The 18,210-nt window shown below is 42.6% G+C and overlaps 1 protein-coding gene across 13 annotated transcripts in view; it reads left to right on the forward strand.

Annotated features, from left to right (window-relative positions):
• The window catches only part of ADCK1 (aarF domain containing kinase 1), an 81,994-nt gene that overhangs the window by 47,809 nt on the left and 15,975 nt on the right, over positions 1–18,210 (forward strand). For 11 of the 13 annotated variants that reach the window (XM_042814918.1, XM_042814919.1, XM_042814911.1 and 8 more), the window contains 3 exons: positions 4,025–4,183; positions 7,795–7,953; positions 14,552–14,668. In XM_042814918.1, the coding sequence (XP_042670852.1) occupies positions 4,025–4,183; positions 7,795–7,953; positions 14,552–14,668 (435 nt within the window). The remainder of the gene's footprint in view (positions 1–4,024; positions 4,184–7,794; positions 7,954–14,551; positions 14,669–18,210) is intronic. The other 2 variants (XM_042814921.1, XM_042814922.1) reach the window with 2 other exon arrangements.

Raw genomic sequence — 18,210 nt, forward strand, 5'->3', positions numbered from 1 at the left:
CTACCTGCCAGGAATTTTGGAATTTGTAACCCCCTGTGGCAATGAGTTCCATGGCTTATTTCAGCAATATGGGGAAAAATACTTTTTTTTTTTTTCCTCGTTTTTAATGGTGCTGTCAGCTAATCTTGTGTGTTAATGGACAATTTGCTGCTCCTGAATTTTTCTGCAGAACGAATGAACAGTGCCAATCCCATTTTCCGTGACTGAAGTTCTCTGTGACGTTCCCTCCCTGTTGTCTCTTTCCACACTGAATGGCCCTTTGAGGGGGAAAAAAAAAACCATAAATTGAAGATAGTCTTGAAATGCTTTGGTGAAGAGCTCCCTTTCCTATGGAAATACTGAGCATTTGGAGGTCTCCTGAGTCACCCACCTGTACCATACTGGTTTGGCTCTGGCAGAGCTTGGGAAAGTTTTTCTATAAATAGATGTGGAAAACAAGAATTCTCAGTGCTGGGTCAGGAGGGGGTTCCATCACTTAGATCCTGCTCAAGGGGATAGCTTGTTGGCAGCCCTTCTGGAGAGTGAAGTGTACCTCAGCGCTGAGTGGGCAGGTTGGAGCCTGGCAGCAGTATTTGACCATTTACTGTAGCACATGGATATAAAAAGGTTGGGATTAAGAAGCAACGTACTTCAAAAGAAATTAGCTAGCAAGACATGTGCATTTAATGTTTATGGTTTGAAGATTAAGACACTGGGCTGTAACTCAGGATATCTGGTTTAAATCCCAGCTCTGCCAAAGACTTCTCAGAAAATGCTGGGCAGGTCATGTAAGGCAATGCTTTCAGAAAAGACTTAGGATTTAGCATCTTAAATCCAATTGACTTCCTGTAATTTCCTAAGTGTTTAAGGACAAGATTCACAAAAAAACCTGAAGCATTCTGTTGCTCAGCATTGCAGCATCAGCTGACGTGTGCCATGGAGCTCGAGCAGAGCAGTGTGTGCTTTGGGAAGATGCTTCAGTGCATGAGGAGAATTGTGGGCAACAACCTGGGACAACTAGAATGTGAGAGCTTGTGCGGGGCTTGCATGGCTCTGCACCTTTGTACAATAGCACTCTGGGCTTAACAACAATGCTTTGGTGCAACCTCAGCACAAATGCATGCTAAGAAGCATCTGAGTAGATGGATCCTGCAAGAGCTTTTATATCAGCTCCCTAAGGTGTGAATACTAATACCAACGATCATGAAAAGATTTTGCATATTTTAAACAAGCTTCATTCTTTAGTATTAAGCAGCCAGGGCTGTTTCCGATCAGTGAAGTACAATGACATATTCATTTGCTGGTTGAGCACGTGCCCAGTGTGGAGTGGGATGTACAGAAAGCTAATGAGGGAAACCATTGTGTGTAGGGATGCTGCCCACCTTTGCAGCTGTAAACGTGCAGCTGGTTGTCATGCTCATTTGGAAGAACACTGGTAAAGTTTCTATTCTCTCTTTTAAACCTTTATTAAACCTGTCTGGAAATTATGCTTGTTTAATCTCCTGCTAGGATTGCAGATGGTTACAACCAGTTTGATAAAGCCCTTTGAGATGAGCTGTGGCCTGGAAGAAAAATTCTTTAAGTACCACGTCAGGTGAGCTTCAAAACTCCCCCAGACCTTTGCTTGCTAATTAGCCACCATGGAAATGGTGGGCAGAATTTTTTGTAAGGGTCACTGGGTACTCGTGAGCAGTAAGAGCATACAGCCTGCTCCACGAACTGGGTGCACCCATTCGCTTGGGAAGGACCTCTGTGACAGGCACTGTAGGAGCCTGGCTCCCCCTTTTCTGCCTCCATAGCATGCAGCCTCATACTCACTTTTGCCTCTCTGGGACATGCAGCCCACTTCAGAGGCACTAGTTGCCTCCAGCACACTGCAAAAGGACAATTTCATAATGAATGAGGGCAATTTGCTAAGTGGGGTCCTGGAGCCCTGCTGTAATTTTGCTGCTGCTTTATCTCAGTCTCACACCTGCTCATGTAATGGTCTGGTTGTGATCTGCTCCCTCCCTCATGTGCATGCGTTCCTCTTCTGCTCCTATAGGAGCCATCAATTCTCTGACCCCATTGTGGTCCCTCCCCTTGGTGCCTTGGCATGGAGCCTGCAGGCAAGCACAGATTTCCCCTTGAACTGCAGCAGGGCTGCTGGGCTGGCTCTAGTGGACAGGAATGCTAACCTGGCTTTCTTGTCCTTAATAAAAAGATTTTAAATGAAATCCTTCTGCCCAAAAGAATTTCTTGAGACAGCTTTCTTCAAATGATATTTCCTTGGAAAACTTGGTCACACAAGAATATTGTATATATTATTCCTACTAGAAGGAATATGTGCAGCTTTTTTTTCCCCCCCGCACACATTCAGTAGTGGTGAAAATGACTGGATTGACAGTGTAGGCAATTAAAAGTTTTTGAGATCCAGAGCAGCTGGAATTTTATGCAGTTTATATGCAGTTTTGCTAAAAATGTACCTTAAAATGGATTCAGGCCAGTGCACTCCCAGTTCTGTGCTTTAACCTCTTAGAGGATCTTACTGTCTTTGTGACAGGTGGACTGGTAATCTTGTCTGGGATCCTGTAAAGGGTATTTTCCTTTAATGCGAGGATGTGGAGTAGTAGAAGAGGTGAAGAAAGTCCCAGCTTGACCTCAGGTAGCAAATTCTCTGTTGGTGTTTTTTCTTTCCTTAAGAATATCGTAGTATCCAATGTGTTCCTCCTGGCGCCTTAAGTCTCTTCTTAACGGGCTCCCTCTTCATCTGATAGACAAACCACACAAAAGTAGAAATCTGTCTCTCAACACATCCCTTGAGCCATCTGTCATCCTGTAGGTGTTTCTTTCTTTATACTAATCTGAAATGAGAATCTCAAAATCCAGTGAAGTGAGAGAGAAAAGAAAGGGAGGAGGAAGAGAAAAAAACGTTTTCTCTCACAAGACAGGAATGTCAATAGGTTTGAATTATGGACCTGCTGTAATTAAAAAAACACATAACTAGTTGTTTTTAAATGCAGTTGTTTTACTTAATTGATTTTGCTGCCAGGACCAAACAGAATTAAATAAATAAATAAGACACCTTCCTCGTGAATTGCTGGAGGCAGCTGAGCCACTGTTGGAATCTAATGGCTGCAAACGCTCCAGTTTGTTGCTGCCAATAGATTTCTGTGGAAGGGGTTGGGAGGGAAGGGGGTAGGGTGGTGTAGGAGGGGGCTCATTCCCTGGCAGCTGCAGAAGGGAACAAGCTGCTCCTCGTATAGTATTTTTTTCTCCTTGTCAGCAAAAAGAATATTCGTTTAACACTTTGCATGAAGACTTCGCTTATTAAGTCTTTATTCATACTTAATTACTAGCTCACTGCAGCTTCCATCTTTAATTATCTTTTAAAAAGCAGGTTATAAAAATGCACTGATGTTCTTTGTCATATGTTTTTCTTTTTTTTTTTTTGCTGCATAAATTACAGGTTTCTCAACTGTTCACTCAACATCAGTCCAGCCCAGGCAAAGGGTGGGAAGTGTTCCCTTTGCTGACTCTTAGGGATATCTTAGAGATTGTGTGTATCTTGCTCTGCAGAGCAGGACAAAAATTCCTGATCAGCATTACACAAACTAGCACAAACATAACCATGTTGGCACCCCTTTTTAGGGGAGCAGAGGAGCCTGCCTAGTTTGCCAGGATGATATCATGCTACTGTGCTAATAGTGGCTACAGCACCCCTTGATAGCCAAGGATGCCGACCATAATTTCTCCAAATTGTTTTTAAGACAGCTTGCAGTGGTCCCTCTCCTGGTGCCTTGGCCGTTCCACATCCTAGATGAAATGTGCTGCTGACACTCTGACATAGGTTTCCATAAACAGACCACTTCTAAGAACACTTCCTTGCTGGGCAGGCTTCATTGGGAGGCCAAGCAATGAAAAGGGTAGGCAGAGGACATAGAAATGATGAAAGAACTGAGACTGCACAGATTTGGTGCATACTGCCTCTGACCAGTGGTCAAGGCTTTCCTTATGGGTGGTTTCTGGCACCCCAAGCTGATGCCTCTTTCCCTTTTCCTGACAGGTAAAAGAACTCTTTGTGAGTTTTGAGGACACACCTTTGGGAGCAGCATCACTAGCCCAGGTGCACAAGGCAGTGCTGCAGGATGGGAGAACGGTGGCAGTAAAAATCCAGCACCCAAAGGTCCAAGCTCAGAGCTCCAAGGATATTTTCCTCATGGAGGTAAAGCTGCCTGGTGACTTTGACAGTTGTAATTCAAATGACAAGGAGTGAGCAGGTATAACATTAATCAGTTCTGTAGCTTTGGAACTTCCACAGACATAAATGATGTCATACAGGCATAACACAGGAAGTCGGTGAAGATTGCTGTGAGGATGGTTGTGTGAATGGAAGGGCTGAACAAGAGGGTGAGAGTGAAAAAGGGGAGAGAGGGACAGACAGGTAAAACGTGAATCACAGCTGATCAAGTCCTTATGAGTTGAAGATTAGAGAGACTTCCAGGTTTACTCTTATGTCTGTGTGCCCATTACCTCGTTGATTATACTGGTTGCAGTTCCCCTTGCATTCTGGTCTATGTAACCAAAGAGTAATCATTCACCAACGTCAGCGTGTTTTTTTGGTTAAGGCTGCTGTGATTCAGTTCTATTTCTTGATTGGCACCTTAATGCTGACCTGATTCATGGTGGAAATAAAAACATTGAAATATGGAGAGTGTAACGTAACAGGAACAGATGCACAAAGGAGGGGTTCAGCTAGAAACAAGTTTCTCTCCTGAATGGTAGGCACTGGCTTGTGCTCCCAGTGCAGTGCTGTGGCTTCTCTCAATCTCCTGAAGTCTAGTCCACTGAAGAGAGAAACTGGAGAAAAGCTGTGGTACTGTGCTTGCATTGTAATAATCAGGGATGCCAGTGGTATGGTACAGAAATGGAAGTGGGGCTCAGATGGAGGAGAGATGAAAGGTTAGATCTGTAAGTGCTAGTACTAATGCTTTTAGCTCTCCAATAAGTACATATCTGTACGTATAGCAGAAATGCAATGTAATACATCTATTAGTAGACATTATGTTCTTGGGACTAAAGAGAAGTTGAAGCTCAGGAAGCCTGCCTGGTAAGAGTTTTGAGGATACTGCTGATGCAGTGACACACTTCTCCATCACAACAGATCAGGAAACAAAGATCCAGCACCCTTTCAGAGAGCAGTGCGTAACTAAAACTTTTTAAACCAATAAAACACTGTGCTCTGAGCAATCTTGGTAGTCTGCAAACCAACACAGCTGGTTCCAGTTAGAGCACATCAAATTGTAGCATCGTTTATTTTGAATTACTAGTAGCATAAATTTTGGAGTTCGATAAATATATATTCTGTTAATATGGAATATGTTTGATTCTGGACTTGTTTGAGAACAGAGAACAGTTTGAACTGGCTTTGGTGCCAGTTGTAGTTTTGGATTTGATCCAGATTTTCTTCAGGACTGACTGCAGTAGTCTGCCCCATGACTTTGCTTTTGTGAGTTGTCATTTGGCATCCTTCATTCCTGCTCAGGACAGCATAGCAGAAACTGAGCAGTCAAGACTGAACAAGATGAAGAAAGACTGTGAGATCAGCACAGTAAGAGAGAATTGTGTATGAATGAGTCAAGACCTAGATTCACCTTCAGCCATTTGTGCTGTAAACAGTGGACACCACAGAAAAAAAATCCCCCCTCACCTTATGACACTGTGATTGGTAATTATGCTGTTAAGAGAGATTCAGACAAATAATTTAAAGATTTTTTTTTTCCTGTTTTTGGGCTAATCCTCCTTGGAAATGTAAAACTAAAGCAGTGTGCATCCTATTGTCAGTTTGGTATTGTCTTTTCTGCAGACAATCTAGTTTGTCGTACTGGAGCTCCATTATGTGCACGCATTTTTGGGAAAATACCTCGCAACGTGATGCATTTGGTCTTTTTTTAATGGTCCTTCACTGGAGTGTTGGTTTAAATATGCATCATCATATCCTTGCGTGGAACTGTGTTTGATAAGGCTGCATTTAAAGCTAGGTTATATCCACCGAGGTTCTGGTCCTTTAAGAATCAGCCACTGCAGTTAGATAGGAGGTTAATTTAAATGTTGTTGGAGACAGTCTTCTTTAGAGACTGATGGAAAAAAAAATCTGAATATAGATGGAAAATTCCTGAATTCACTTGTGATTTTGTAACATAATTTTCTGACTCTTTAAAAATCAGGACACCATCTGATAAATCCAGGGAGAGATCCCTCTGCTCTTATGTCAATTCTTATTTCAGGACAATGTGTTAGACAGATGTCAGAAAAGTGACAAGCCAAATATTTTCCAAGTATGTCACTGCTGATGGTCAAGTTGGCAAATTGGTTCTGAAGAGCATTCAAAGGAAGCAAAAATAATGTCTGAATTTTCTCACATCAAGCATCAATAGCTCCTATAAAGTTTATGTACATGTTCATGAAGATTGTTGGTTACATTTCATTTGGATGACATGAATTTGTAAGGATTTGTGGGTTTAGATATAACAGTAAAAAATCATTCAGTAGTGTCTGGAACCTGGTGATTACATTTTAAAGGAACATTGAGTTTGGAACTGACATTTAGATAAGAGAAGTAGAGAGAGAGGTGGAGAATAAATGTTTTCACATAGCTGAACAGTGGCAGTGATGGTTCACAAATTTATTTTTTGTCACACGTTTCAATGATAACAACTTTCTATGCTTGTTTTAATGTTCCTCCTGCAGTACAGGAATCCCCACCTTGTTGGTGGGAGATCTAAGAGAGAAAACTGTCCGGGAACACAATGGCATATTTGTTTTCATTTTCAGATGACATACAGAACAAGTAAGATGAAGTTTGTGAATTTTTATTTTTGTTTCATGACTCATTAGTTAAAAAATATGTATATTTCTTCCTTAACGTGTGCTCCAAATTGTCAGCTTTTATATATTTGTGACACTGGCTGAGAAACTGGCCCTTCATCTGAATAGAAAGCATTCTTGGCTGCTGTGCAGCTTTGGTTTTGCCATCCAGACACATAGTCTTGGATAGGCTTCAGGGAGGAGTGTCTTCTACTGGCTCCTTTAGTACAAGTTGCTCTAAACAAACATTTCCAGAATCATTTCAGTAGATATTTTCAAAGCCATGTGAAGCTGCCTAGTTCCCTTAAGAAGAGGATGCTACCTCAGAGTTGCTGTCACTGACACTGAGAGGCAACTTGCTCCTCACCAAAAGTTTGTTTAAAGACATGTTGCTTACTCACTGTATCTGAATTCCACTGTTTTCTTTGAATTGCCTGATGGATTTTCTGAATTAGCAAAATTTTTGTTTGGTAGTGGAAGAAGTAACACAGAGGTGATAAATCTTATTTTTAGATTCCGATTTTTCTATTCCAATGAAGCCAAACCATGACCTATGGAATTAAAAGAGTTAAAGACTCAACAGAAAGTAATTGCTGGGCTATTCTCTTGGAAAGATCTGTCTTGTCCTCTCATCTCCAGGGCTTTGATCACTCAGTTTTAGGCAGCAGGCAGTTGGGTTCCGGCTGCTACTCTTTTGTGTCTTATTATTTCACTCCTGGATGTGTCTGTGTGGAAGAGCAAGCCAAAATTTGTGTTGCAGACTCAAGGCATGAAGCCATATAATGTATTATAATACTGCAGAAATCCTACAAGTACTTAAGGTGGATTTTTAAATTTTTATATGTTTAAGTTACATGGAATAATCCTGTCAAAACAGCGTCTGCTTTGTGTAGCTGCCAGCGCAGCACTGTGGTAGCTGTGTGGCTTTGAAACTGGAGTGTGGCTGACTGTCTGTTTCATTGTTCTCAGGTTCTTCTCTTGATTGTGAAGCAGATCTTTCCAGATTTTGAGTTCATGTGGCTGGTGGATGAAGCAAAAAAGAATCTGCCTTTGGAATTGGATTTCCTCAATGAGGGCAGAAATGCTGAAAGGGTTGCTCAGATGCTCAAGAACTTTGACTTCCTGAAGGTGAGGGAATACATGTTCCCATGTATGTATGTGCATTGGTAGTCTCACTTTATGGTTCTCATGCACCTCATTTGTCACCTGGAAGAGCTATATGGAGGGAGAGTGGTGGTCAGTCCTTTTGTGTTCTTAGATTACTCTGCTGATGCTGACCACAAAACTAGAATAAGGCTGAGGATGTCAAGAAGGGTTTGGTGTACTGTGTGTATATTTCAGGAGGAAACATGTCTGCATATATCTTTCCTCCTTTAAGACAGTATATTCTTTCTCTGAAGTAAGCATACGTTGTCCTTACACATCCATGGCTAATGCACTCATGTTGCCTTCATACACAAACAGCTGCACCCATACAGTGTTTCTCCTCACTGATACACATATGCCACCTCTCCTGCCACACACTGACAGAGGTCACTGACAAATGTTTCAGGTACAACCAGATATGCACTCATCTCCCCGTCTGCAGATGTGCTCATGTCTGCATACTTGCGTATGAGCATCTTTTTGCTGACGCATACGAGGCACAGGCTTCTGCTGTGTGCATTCTGGAAATACCCAGGTATGCTCAAGCGCTTGTAGACCTGTAGCCACAGTCCACATAACTGCATTTGCACATATCCAGTGACAGCAAAAAATACCTGTTCCTTTGGACCCTCCTGCATACAGATATCAACACAAGATTTTGATCTCCTGTTTATGCAGAAGTCCCAAGATGGAAGTGATAGATGTCTGAAGTGAATCGAGTTTTTGTTAGACTTTACACGCCTATGTGTCCATTTTCTCCTTGCTTCCTCTGTGCAAAGGCTACAATTCCTTGTCACCAGGTTTGGGGCAGGCCTTTTGAAGCTCAGTGGCAGCAACTGGCCTTTTTGTAAACACAGATAGCTAAAAGCCACCAGGGTTACAGAAGGCCAAAGGCCAATGATTTTGCTGGGTGGGCATTTATCAGAAGTACCTTGGTGAGCTGTATCCGTTGCAGCTGTAACTAGGAGACTGTGAAGTAAATCCCCATGGAGACGGCCAATCACTTTCTTGCTGGGTTAAGGAGCTATCATGATATCAACATGTGTAACAAATGGCTTGAGATGACTAAATGATGGATCCTGCTGTCTGACCTGCCAATTCAGAGACATGTTCATCACCCGAAGGCAACAGAAGAATTGGGCTCTTGTATCATTAATTTTCCTAAACACGCAAGAAAGCCAAGAAGTGGATTTTGTGCTGTGAACCTGGTTGAGCTTTTAAAGCCGGAGATAAATTGTTTCCATGCACTAGCATTACACCCAAGCATCTGTGAGTAATTAAAAAAGTCACTGAAGAATTCATCTATGAGTGAGAGAGGTATTTCCAAGAACTTAGATTGTTCTTTGTAAACCCTTTGACTTGCCCCTGTAAATCTTGAGACAAGAATGAGTGTCGTCTGAAATGATCTAAGGCAGTGAGGATCTGTGTCTAGGAGGCAGACCACAGCAGCTAGAGGGACTCTGGGGGTTTTCTTGTTTTGGAGTTTGTTTACTTTCTCATGAATATAACTCTGCAGAGAGTGAACATCCAGATAAGCTGGGAAGATTGCTGTATGGGACTTGTGTGGCAGGATTTTGATATGATGAGAGCTGCAGGGGTAGCCTTTGTGAGTAGAGCCCAGCAACTGACCCATGTCAGATAAAAGGGAACAACTGCTGCACCACAGAAGTGGGGGGAGAGAGAAGTGAGAAACAGATGAGCAGCCCTTGCAGCCACTAAGGTTAGTGAAGAAGGAGTGAAGGATGTGCTCCAGACACAGAGCAGAATTTCCCCTGCAGCAGTTGGAAGGAGCTCCTCATAGAGCAGGTGAATGTGGTCTGACAGAGGCTGACTGTAATCCTCATTCTCTGTCTTCTGGCACCACTAGGGAGGAGGAGAAAGAATGAGGTCTCCCCTGAGCCTCCTCTTCTCCAGACTGAACAATCCCAGCTCTCTCAGCCGCTCCTCATAAGACTTGTGCTCCAGACCCCTCACCAGTTTTGTTGCCCTTCTCTGGACACGCTCCAGGGCCTCAATGTCTTTCTTGTAGTGAGGGGCCCAAAACTGAACACAGTACTCGAGGTGTGGCCTCACCAGTGCTGAGTACGGGGGGACTATTACCTCCCTGCTCCTGCTGGCCACAGTATTTCTAATGCAGGAAAGAAGAGGATGGATGGTGATGGAAGGTGTTTTTATAGAATCATGGAATCAAAAAAAGCATTCGAGTGAGAAAGGACCTTAAAGGACCTAGTTCCAGCTCCCCTGCCACTGTCAGAGACACTGCTCAGTAGATCAGGTTTCTTAAAGCCTCGTCGAACTTGAACACTTGCAGGGATGGAACGACAACTTTTTTGAGCAACTTACTCCAGTGCAACTTGTTCCAGTGTCTCAGGACCCTCTTAGTGAATTATTTCTTCCTAGTATCTAATTTAAACCTACCTTCTTTTAGTTTAAAACAATTGGCCTGTTTACCGTAGCTACATTTCCTCATTAAGTGCCCCTCTCCATCTTTCTTGCTGGTCTCCTTTTAGGTTCTTACAGGTGGCAGTGGGTTCTCCCTAGAACCCTTTCTTCTACAGTCTGAACAATGTCAACTTACAGCCTTTTCTTAATAGGAGAGATGCTCCAGCCCTCTTGTGCCTGACCTTGAGCTCATTGTGGCCTTTCTCTAGATGCACTCCATGTACTTCTTACATTGTGGATTCCAGAGCTGAACACTGTACTCTAGATGGGGTCTCATGAAACCATTTTGGTTTTCGTTTCTCGCTGTTCTAGTCCCAGAATCACAGAATGGCTTAAGTTGGAGGGCATTTTAAAGATCGTTTATGTTCAATTCCCTTGCCATGGGTAGGGTTGCCAGCCACTAAACCAGGCTGCCCAGTATCTTATCCAGCCTGGCCTTGAATGCTTCAAGGGATAGGGCATCTACCACTTCTGTGAGCAGCCTGTTCCAGCGCAGCACCACTCTCTGAGTAAAGGATTTATTTCTGACATCTAACCTCAATATCCCCTCTTTAATTTTAAAGCTGTTCCCCCTTGTCCTGTTACTATTTACTCATGTAAAAAGTTGATTTCCCTCCTACTTACAATCACCCTTTAAATACTGGGAGACTCCTGTGAAGACTCCCCCGAATTCTTCTGTAAGCTAAGCATGCCCAACTCCCTCAATTTTTATTCATAGGAGAGGTGTTCCAGCCCTTTGATCATCTTCGTGGATCTCCTCTGGACCCTCTTCAACAACTACATCCTTCTTGTGCTGGTGTCCCTGGGGTTGGACACAGTACTCCAGATGGGGCCTTACGGAGGCAGAGCAGAGGCAGTAATCTCCTCCTTCCTGCTGGTCACTGCTCTTTTCACAGAATCATGGAATGGTTTGGGTTGGAAGGGGCCTTTAAGATCATCTATTTTCAACCCCTTTATTATAGGCAAGGACACTTCCCTGTAGACAATGTTGCTCAAAGCCCTATCCAGCCTAGCCTTGAGTGCTTCCATAGAGGGTTATCCACAACCTCACTGGGCAACTGACAGTGTTTTGATGGAGCCCAGGGTACCGTTGACCTTATAGGCCAGAAGACAGCACTGGTGGCCCATGTCCAGCTTTTCATCCATCAGGACTCCCCAAATTCTTCTCCACAGAGGAGTTCTTCCCCTGATCTGTACTCATATCTGAGATTGCCTTGAGAAAAATGCAGCATGTTGCACTTGGCCTTGTTAAACCTGATTAGATTCTGTCATGGTTTTATGATTGTTATTGGTATATCGCATTGTAACGTCATACAGTGCACTGGGAGTTAAAGAGTTAATGTTCCAGTTCCATGGATTCTTGATATTTTTGGGTACCTGGTCCTCAGAAGAGAGGAAGAACTACATCTCCCAGAAGACTTCAACTATTCTGTTTCCATTTTCTCTTGGAAGGAAAGATAAAACTGTTTGCAGGTCACAAGATGTGCCCTTCTTTCACTGCTCATCTCTGCACCTGTGTTCCCTGGCCATCTTGTCTTCATTAGAGTAAGGTCTTTGGTTTTGGATGCTCTCTTGCTCACTTTATTTGATTTCTTAGCCTTAATTTAATTATATTGTAGTATATTGTGTTATCTTGCATTCCAATATTATATTTAGCATATTAACTTTCCTCCTCAGATCATTGCCACTGTTGTGTTGTTAGACCCTTCTCCCTACCCTTTTTTCCCCTCTTCTCCTTTCCTGCTTTCCTAGGGCTTGGGTCCATGGGTCCCACTTGCCCCATTAGACTGGGCTGAACCAGCCTGTAAACCATGTGCAGGTTCTTTTGTGCCCAGTTTCTGAGCATGTCCAGCTCCCTCTGGTTGGTGTCCCTCCCTTCTATTGTGTCAACTGCACCATTCAGCTTGGGTCATCAGTAACCGTGCTATGGGCACACTCGATCCCACTGTCTATGTTATTGATAAAGGTATTGAAGAGCACTAGGAGATAGCACCTGTGTCTGGTCTCTACCTGGATATAGAGTTGTTGACAGTAGAGAGCAATGTGGTGGAGCATAGCTGTATATTAATGTGAAACCACCACAAGTGCAGGTGACTGAATCCCTGTTGAATGAATCCCTTAGCATCCAAGTGTATGTGAGGTTAACATGCAAGGTATCCTAGGAGTGATGAGCAGCAAGATTGAGAGCTATTGAAATTGCTCAGCAAAGGACTCTTTGGTGTGGTCTCACGTATGTGGTAAGGTAGAATCGGCTCATTGGATAAATGAGCTCTCTAGAATGGGAACAGTGCAGGAGGCAGGTAGTTTGTGGAATTGTGAGGGACTGAGCCATTGTCAGTAGTTACAAGCAGGGTATAAAACAACCACTGTTTGTTCAAGAGTTCTGATAAGCTAAAAGCAGCTTGGCTGGTTACTTCGGTTTAGATTTAATTAGATGGATAACAATTCTTATCTTTTCCTGCCCTACCCCAGTTGGTGGACCTTTGAAGTGTGTGAATTTAAGTCCGCTTCTGAGTTGTAAATAAGGATAGGAAGCTGCATGGGTGTCTTTCTCTTTGCAGAATCCAAAATATGTATCTGTTTTAACTGTATCCTAGGCTGCATTGATAGATGCATGGGCAGCAGGTCAAGGCAGGTGATCCTGCCTCTACTCTGCACTGGTGAGAAGTCACCTGGAGTACTGCATCCAGATGTGGAATCCTCAGTACAAGAAAGATGTGGACCAGCTAGAGCATATCCAGTGGAGGGCCACAAAAATGACTCGGGATGGAACACCTCCTCTACAAGGACGTGCTGGGAGAGCTGGGACTGTTCAGTGTGGGAAAGAAAAGGCTCTGGGGAGACCTGAGAGCAGCCTTTCAGTATCTGAACAGAGGCTTTTAAGGGGGCAAGCTCTTCAGCAGGGTTTATTGTGACAGGATAAGTGGAAATGATTTCAATCTAAGAGTGGTTATATAAGGAAAATATTTTTTATGCTAAGGGTAGTGAAGCACTGGAACAAGTTACCTAGAGAGGTGGTAGATACCCCATTCCTGGAGGCATTCAGGAACAGGATGAACAGGTTTCTGAACAACCTGATCAAGCTGTAGGTGTCCCTGTTTGTTGCAGAGGAATTAGACTAGATGACCTTTAAAGGCCCCTTCCAACTCAAATCTATGATTCTATGAACTGGGGTACAGTAGTGGGAATAGATGGAGCTCTCTTATGTCCTTGGTAGAATGTACCCCTCTAATTTCTCCTACATATGAAGATAAATATGGACAGCTTGAGACACTGAAGAGCAACAGTGTGAGGAGTATCCAAAGGGAATTTCAGTAGTACCAGTCTTTTGACAGTGGACGCTTCAGCACAGAAAGAATTTCTCATAGAGACTGGAAATGGGGGAGCCTGCCTGAGCTAAGACTTTTGTTATACTGCGTCACTGCATCCCTGTGTGATACAGCACCTCTTCCTTAGACCTAACTCAGCTTGATTTACTGCGGATTGAATGAAAAATACTTTGACATTTTATACTCGTTGCTGTGTCACATTGGCAATTAGATAGTTAAGGGTATCCCAGGGTTTCTATGACATGCCTTTTATTTGTGACACTTGATTTTTCTCCTGGTTTGATTGCAGATGGCCTAAATACGTGGGGTTTGTCAGCTCAAATGCGTTTGTGTTTCAAGGAGCACTACTGAGATGCAATTTATGATGATGTCTTATCATTTCTAGAACTGTGTAAGTGTGCCCTGTGTGTAGCGAAGGAGATCTGTTTCCTGTCTAAAGGCACCAAGTGAATGATTCAGAAACTTGTAGTTAGTACTGAGCAAGTCAGTTTTAGGAGCTGTGAAGCAGATAAGGAAGAGATATCAGACAATAGTGGGAGTGGGAAGAGGTCAAAATCTCATAGAGCAGTGCCTGAAATGTTCCAGAAGCACAGACTCTTCTACGGTTGTATTGGTGTGTTGTTTTGCAGTGTGTTGTCCCAGGAAGCGACCTGCAGTACCATTAGATGGATTTACCTCTGTTGTGCTTGGGGAGAAAAGAAGTCCTTATTTCAACCTCTTGCTTTTTTTGTTCCTTTTCTGAACTGTGATATGTTCTCCTTCCTTTCCCCAGCCTGTTGTTTGACCAAAGCCATCTATTCCCTTTTCAGGTCCCCAGAATCTATTGGGAGCTCTCAACAAGGCGTGTTCTTCTCATGGAATTCATGGAAGGGGGACAGGTGAATGACAAGGCATACATGGAGAAGAATGGCATTGATGTCAATGAGGTATTTTCTCAGCTGCCTCTGAACTGGGCATGTGAGCAATGTTAGACCAAGGCTGATAGGACAGGAAGGGCAGAAAAGGGAGCATATATTTGTATGAAGAGAGTAATCAATCTGAAAGATCTTAGTTCTTTTGCTTTTGGGAATGTATACAATCCCTTTTGGGAACACTCTTCTGTAGGACTGTACAGCTAGAGATCTTCAGAGTGATAACCATACTTCTATACTGTGCACACCAATGTTTTGTTTCAACGTGACAGTCTGTGTTATCCTAGTAGAACTGCTTCAGCTTCAGATCTTTTTGTCTCTTTTCTTCCTCTATCTTTCTTCAGGATTAACTTTCTCTTGGGCAAATGCATGGGATGTAGCTTCTGTAACCCATTAGGAGGCACAGATTATAGGCCTTGTATGATCATAGTTACTGGAGTGGCTTGACCCATGGTGTTTTGCATAATATTCTTGGATTGTTCAATTCTGATTTCCAAAATCTTTCTTTTGAATGTAACTCAATAGTTTTCTTCTTTGTTTCTTGCTCCAATACTACTGTGTAATTTTCTTGTCCCTCATTAAACAACTGCTAGATTTCATCCCTGGGGAAGCCATATTTCTCTGATGGATAAGATAATTTGTGTGCCATGAAGTTGGAAGATTTGGATTCTTTGTGGCTAAGAGATTCTTGAGGAAACAAGGCATTACTTACAAGAAAGCTAAGGTGCCTGAGGAAAGAGTTTTGGGCCATTCAACAATGTGGAAAACCAGCCCTCTTGGTCAGTGAGTGCTGACTGAGGCAGTGCTTTTTGCCTTTCTCATTGTGCCCTGTTTGTGAACCTCAAAGCCACACTCAGTTGATTGGCTATTAAAGCTAGCAAAATCAATTGTACTTAATCTGTCCATCCACTTAATTCTCACTTCTGAATGCTTCCTCTCTCTCTTTACTCTTCTTCCTTTCTGCTTCTTCTTTCTATCTATAAGAAAGTTCTTGTGATGTTGGTTAAGATATACCAAGGGTGTTTCAGGGGAAGGGAAAAGTGAGTTTGGTATGCCTCGCAAAGAGAGAATGTTGTATGTATCTTCTGAGCTGCTTCCCTAAGTCACCATGATAACAGAAAAATGTCTGGTGGAGGACTAAACAACCTGCCTTTTTCTCTGGATAGGACACTTCTTTCTCTGCTCTTGCACCCAGCAGAAGCCAATAACATATTTTCTAGTAACTGCTGCAGGCAAAAGACAGGCACCTTTTCTTGTTTCACCACTGAAATACGGGAAAGAAAATTCAAAGGTTAAAATAGATTTTGAGTCTCTTTCCATTCTAATAATGATGAACAAGTCAAGGTCAATGGACAGTAGTGAATGACTTCTCTGAAAGATGTCTGATCAATTTTTATTAAAGAGGCTTCTTGAATAACTGCCTTGTATACAATGCAGTCTGTCTTCTTTCACATCTCCATCAGGAAGCATTTGGAGCATTTTGGTCATTAGTTTTTCTCCTCACTCCCATCAGGGAGTCAGAGAAATGATTGTCAGCTGATCAGAGGTAGACACAATTCTGTGTCTATTTTGTGCTGATTATCTTCCTTTATATTTGCCAAGGTAGGTTCCTGCATGATGCGTCATTGTGTGACTCAGAAGAACGTGATAGCTGGTGGACTTCTGTCACTTGAAATTTAAAAAGCCTAGTTAGACTTCAGAACAACCAGTCAGCTCCATTCTCCCAGACAAAACAACTGGTCAAAAGTGAGTTGTTTCTTTGAGCAAATATATCTTACATAAGCCCTTTTGTGCTATATGGGCAAAGGTCAAATCTAGTCCGCAGCACTTAGATACAAGACTAAATATTTCTCAATATCCAGCCTTGGAATAGTCAGGCTCATTTTGATGCCTTAACAGGAGGACTCTTGAACGATATTTACATGCACATTTTGGGCAGGGCTTCCTCAGAGTTCTTGGACAGAAGATCTATTCTGAGACTGAGGTAACCAGCCCAGCAGATCCGCTTGACATTTTGGTTGTTTGCTACCTCCAGCAGTTTGAGAATTCAAAGTTGTATGGAGAAGCCCAGGGAAGTGCATTCTCGGCAATCTTCCAGGGCTTTCTCCAGACAGCCAATGTGGAAAACTCAATAACTTCAGCTTTTCGATGGGATATTTTGCTGAGAGTATATGTCAAAATCAAGCACAGAAGAAGCTGACTTCATTTTTTTTTTTTTTTCCCCTAACTTTCAGGGGTCTTCGCTTTAATAGAAGAGATTTAGAACCTTTAGATTTAGAAAATTGAGCTCTTGTTTTTGTTCATCTGTTCCTTTGGGAAGGTTGTTTTGTGATACCTTGGCAGGATAGGTTCCGTGCAGCAATGAAACCACGTATTTTACTGACCTGTAAAAATGTAATTATAAAGAAGTTGTCAACAAATTTTTACTATGGCAAAGTATAAGCCGTGGAGGTTTCTGGTAGTCTGTCACGTGTGTGATGTTACTCATCTCAGTGGTAGAATCACACATTTCTGCTGACTGTTTCAGTACCTGTGCTGAGCCGTTCTTCCTTTCTTTCTCTCCCTGCTCCTCCAAATTAATGATCATCTTTTCCTGACTGCCAGTAAATAACAGTACAAAAGAAAGGGCACCAGCCCTGTGAGAAGTATATGATGAGATATAAGGTCTGTTACTATGGCCACAATAAGGTGAGGTAGGAATGGTGTGAGATGCAGCAGATGGGAACAGGTGTGACCAAAGTCCAGTATTTGCTGCTGCTTGATGCTATGGGTAAGGATCTACATGGCGTGGTGGCAAAATGAGCAAAAGGCGGCAGGCACTGAAAGGAACTTGTGGAGGGGGTGGCAACAAAAGTTCCAAAACTACGATGTGACTTATACAGCAGTTTTTGTTTTCAGGAGATGCATTAGTTCCCCATATATCACTTCAATCTGTTTATCAATCCTTCTATCACCTTACTCCATTTTGTTTTACTGAGCTGAGAAAGAGGGGTATTCAGTAAGCAGGATTTCTCTTTTGTGACAACGCAGCCTTGAAATCAAGCTGAGCTTCTCTTCTCTAAATGGAAAAGATCCCTGAGGTGAAAGCTCCCTTCAAACCAGGTTACTGACATTTACTTAATACCGTCTGTAGCAGGATTATCATTAAAGCTGCCCAAGAGCACATTAATCTCTCTGGATCCGTCCAAGCGCTGGACTGTAATGGCATTTAATCAGAGAAGGCTTTGATTTCTAAAGACAAGTGCAAACACTGAAATATCTGCCTGTGTAACAGTTACTTATTCATGTGCAAGTGTAGCAGAGGATGAGAATACAGCTGGGATATTGACAGTGAGCTGGAGAGGGGAGTTATGAAGAAATAAGCTGGTATGAATTTTGAGAGAAGTCCAGGCCGTGGTGGGTTGAAAAAGGCACCACTTGGAAACTGAATCATTCTTGTCTTAAGACATTATTTATGTTCTTGCTTGGGAAGATATATTTGGAGGATGTGAGTATAGCAGAGAAGGAAGGAAAAATGGTCTGTGGAGTTCTCAGCACATTTGTAGCATACCATATAA

The sequence above is a fragment of the Centrocercus urophasianus genome, unplaced genomic scaffold (genome assembly GCF_019232065.1).
Source record: "Centrocercus urophasianus isolate 14NV4802_14NV808 unplaced genomic scaffold, USGS_Curo_1.0 seq_14, whole genome shotgun sequence".
In the NCBI taxonomy this organism is placed as follows: domain Eukaryota; kingdom Metazoa; phylum Chordata; class Aves; order Galliformes; family Phasianidae; genus Centrocercus; species Centrocercus urophasianus.